Source organism: Erigeron canadensis, chromosome 6 (genome assembly GCF_010389155.1).
Source record: "Erigeron canadensis isolate Cc75 chromosome 6, C_canadensis_v1, whole genome shotgun sequence".
In the NCBI taxonomy this organism is placed as follows: Eukaryota; Viridiplantae; Streptophyta; class Magnoliopsida; order Asterales; family Asteraceae; genus Erigeron; species Erigeron canadensis.
Genome location: NC_057766.1, coordinates 13,747,647 through 13,751,460, shown reverse-complemented (window position 1 = coordinate 13,751,460; position 3,814 = coordinate 13,747,647). Strand labels below are relative to the sequence as shown.

Below are 3,814 nucleotides of genomic sequence, written 5' to 3'. Positions count from 1 at the left end.
AAAAACGGTTGTCCCAAAATGATATGTACCTTGTCATCGAATCGTCTTTGACTAAATAAAAATCAGTCGGGACATCAAATCCTCCTACATTTATAACAACATCTTTTACTATACCTTTGGTTAAGACCTTTGCTCCTCCTACTAACCTAATTTCTAAGTTTTCTTGTTTCCACGAATTTTACTACTTAACACTAGGTCCTCGAAAATCCTTATGGGGAGAACATTTGAGGTGGACCTAAAACTTGCCATAAGGTTCTCTAGCCATTACTTCATTCATTTTGTCCCTCTCAAGTTCAGCTACACGTTCTCTAAAACTTGCCATTACTTCATTCATGTAAGTATTTTCAAAACACACTGAATTAATGTGACCAGGGACTTGAAAAATGCTAGGGTCCCCATAAAACTTGCCATAAGGTTCTCTAGCCATTACTTCATTCATTTTGTCCCTCTCAAGTTCAGCTACACGTTCCTCCCATTTCATATTTCCTAGTATTTTCCTAATCCTATTGGCTACTTCTCTCCCATTTCTTAATTGTTCTTCTACTTTCTCCTTTTTCTCTCTGAAATTCCTAAAGCATTCGTAACTTATTCTGCCCTCACGTTTTCCTTTCCTAGTTTGTTTGCCACCATCTTGATCATCATTCCCTACTTCCATACTCAGGCATTCTGCTTTAACTATATTCAATTTGCTATCTAAGTCAGATACTTTGACCACATTTTTCCCGTCAGACAGTGTTATTTCTCTTTTGAGTACATGGACGGTTACATCGGCAATATGCAAAAATGGTCGACCTAGGATTATAGGTGTATCTATTCCATCAATTGAATCAAGTACAACAAACTCGGTCCAGAATTGTAAGTTTTTAACCCTGACATGGACTTGTTCGACAATCCCCTTGGGTTGTCGGTAAGTCTGATCGGCTAACCGAATACTCATATTGGCGGGTTTTAGCGAACCTAGGGTAAGTCTTTCAAAAATAGCAGTAGGCATTACATTAATACTTGACCCTAAATCAGCTAATGCACTCGAAAAATATTCATCATTAATAGTGCAAGGGATAAGAAAACTTCCCGGATCCTCGTTTGCTTGCGATGTCCGCTTTTCATCATTCTGCGTGTCGGGATTCTGAACTTTTTCACTTCTGCCCAAATTGTCTCCATCCTTCATTTTGCATTTGGATGCGAGTTGGGTACCTAAGTCTCCATCTGAAATCGAAATTTGGCCTGAATCCGAACTGCAGGGTTCACCAACGGCGCTGGTGACAGACGAGCGGCACTGGTGGTCTGCCTGGGGGCTTCCAGCGGCGCTGGTTGTTACCTGAAGGGCTACCAGCGGCGCTGGTGGGTGATTCCAGCGGCGCTGGGTGGTTCTGGACAGATTCCAGAATTGAATTTTTGTCCATTTCGCTTCCATTTTGCCTCCGTATGCCATGTACCTGATTGGAAATTTCACAAGAATCATTAGAAATCACAGTGGAGTCATTACCTTCGGTGAACACGGCGTCATTTCGTCCGATCGGGGGTTGGTACTTTTGACTTGGATTAGGGTTTGAGAGAGGATTCGTCCTTGGATTACTTGGGAGAACACCATTTTCCTTCCTTGCATTTAATGCCATCATCTTTTCCAGTTTCTTTTCCAATCCAAGAATCGCGGATTGTTGGTCTCTTGTCACCGTATCTACCTTGTGGTCAAGATTACTAATCTTCTCATCCAAAAACCTTGTATACTTGTCAAGTGAATCATGCCTCTTGTCATTCATGTCTATGTACTTTTCCATCATGTTTGTGAGCTTGACAATAGGGTCCTCCTTGACTTCATTTTCCGCTTTTGGTTGCTCCGGTTGACCGTTACTCCTTTGCTACGTATTTTGAAAAGAACCAAAATTATTTCTAGAATAATTTGCATTATAATTACAATTACCGGGATTTCTTTGAAATAGTCCTCGTTGAAAGCCTCCTCGGTATTGATTCTGGACAAAATTGACTTGCTCGGTGGTTTCTTCTTCACAATCTTCGGTATACTGCATCTCCCCACATTTGTTGCACCCGTGTGCAATCACCTTGAGGTCCTTATCCATAATGTTCAACCTGTCTTCAATAGTAGAAAAACGGTTAGATAAAGCTTTAAGTTCATGGATTACCTCATCATCGGGGTTGCTCTCGATGCTAGCCACGGTGCTTCTTGACTTTTTATCTCGATCCTTGTCATCTACATCTCGAGCTAAGCTTGCTTGCACCATATCTTCCATCATCTTGTACACGGCATTAGTAGTCTTGTACAAAAAGTTACCACCTCCGGCTAGGTCCAAATCCTTTTGGGAACTCTTCGTTAAACCATAGAAAAAGATTTCCATGATCTCATCCTTGCTAAGTCCATTCCCGTGACAGTTTCTGATCATCTCCCTAAGCCTTTTCCATGCAACAACTAGTGATTCTCCTTCGTCTTGCTTGAAAGCTTTGATGTCTCGAAGCATTTTCCTAGCTAAACTCAGGGGAAAGAATCGCGAAACAAACTCCTCGCGAAGTTGATTCCATGTGGTGATGGTACCTTCATCGAGCTCATCGAACCAAGCACGCGCCTCTCCGGTGAGAGACGACGGGAACAAGCTAAGTTGCACATCGTCATCGGTGACGTTTCCTCCATATTTGAACATTTTGCATAGGCTAGTGAACTTGCTTACATGCTTGTGAGGGTCGGAATTAGCTCGGCCGTCGAACTGGTTATCCTGAATTAACTTAAGGTGGTGTCCTTTGACTGAAAATGAATCTCCTAGGCTGGGTAAAACTATAGCGGATCCCGGCATCGGTGCTACAGCTCTTGTCCTTTCCATCATCGGTCGGTCAAAATCGTCAATTACACCTCTACGTGAGTTTGGTTGAGACATAGTTTCGGTTGTTCCTACTGAGTTTTCTAGGTTGAAAAGGTGTTCTAAATTCCCTACGGGGGTTTAGTTGGATCTGTAAAGTCTCTTCCTTCGTCTGAGTCTACTTAGGCTTGTTAAACTACGTCTTATGACCGTTCCGGATCTCAAACGCATGAACCACCTAAATATCCTGCAAAACTCAAGAAAAAGATCGACGCAACAATTTAATTCTAAAAATTGAAAAACTACACTAACTAACTAGCTAGAAATGAAAAACACAAAAATTTTTGGATTTTTTAAATTTTAAAAGAAAAATTAAAATGCAACTAATTATGCTAAACCTAATTTTGACCTAATTTGACCTAATTTTCTACTTAACCTAATTTGACCTAATATGAAATGCTAAAAAGTAACTACTTCGTGCTGAAACACAAAATAGGGTCAAACTACACTACTAAACTAAGAATGCGTCGCGTCCCCGGCAGCGGTGCCAAAAAGACTTGATGGGTGTATATTTTTTATTTTTATTTATTCCTAGTCTTTAAAATTTATGTTGTATAAGTAACTATCTAAACTAACACACACTTTAACGAGCAGCGAACCCGGTCAGTTGAGTACAGCCTAGTGGTAAATTACAGGATCTTTCGCAGGGACGCGTTGCGTTACCTAATCAAGTAGTACGTGTAATTCTAGTTTGTTTGGGGGTTTGTCACTAACTCCTAATAAACTAATTTTTAGCAATTAAATAAGAAAATATAACCAAATGCTTTGCAGCAAAAGGCTACTCTGAAAATAGTTGTGAAAGGACGAATATCAGTAATTAAATTAAAATACTTGTTTGGCATCTCCGATCTCATGGTGCGACCAAATACTATCCTACTAGTTTGTTAGCCTGTTGGAAACTTAATCACGGTTCAGATTCTCCTTAGATTCACTTTACCTAAGTAGTA

At 40.4% G+C, this 3,814-nt stretch overlaps 1 protein-coding gene across 1 annotated transcript; it reads right to left on the bottom strand.

Annotated features, from left to right (window-relative positions):
- Window positions 1-235: 235 nt before the first annotated feature.
- On the bottom strand, window positions 236-2,885 carry LOC122604335. Its single transcript, XM_043777222.1, has 3 exons — window positions 1,986-2,885; window positions 1,531-1,859; window positions 236-1,436 (listed from the first exon to the last, which is right to left on the bottom strand). The coding sequence occupies exons 1-3, from the start codon at window positions 2,883-2,885 to the stop codon at window positions 236-238; spliced, it is 2,430 nt and encodes an 809-aa protein (XP_043633157.1).
- Window positions 2,886-3,814: the final 929 nt, after the last annotated feature.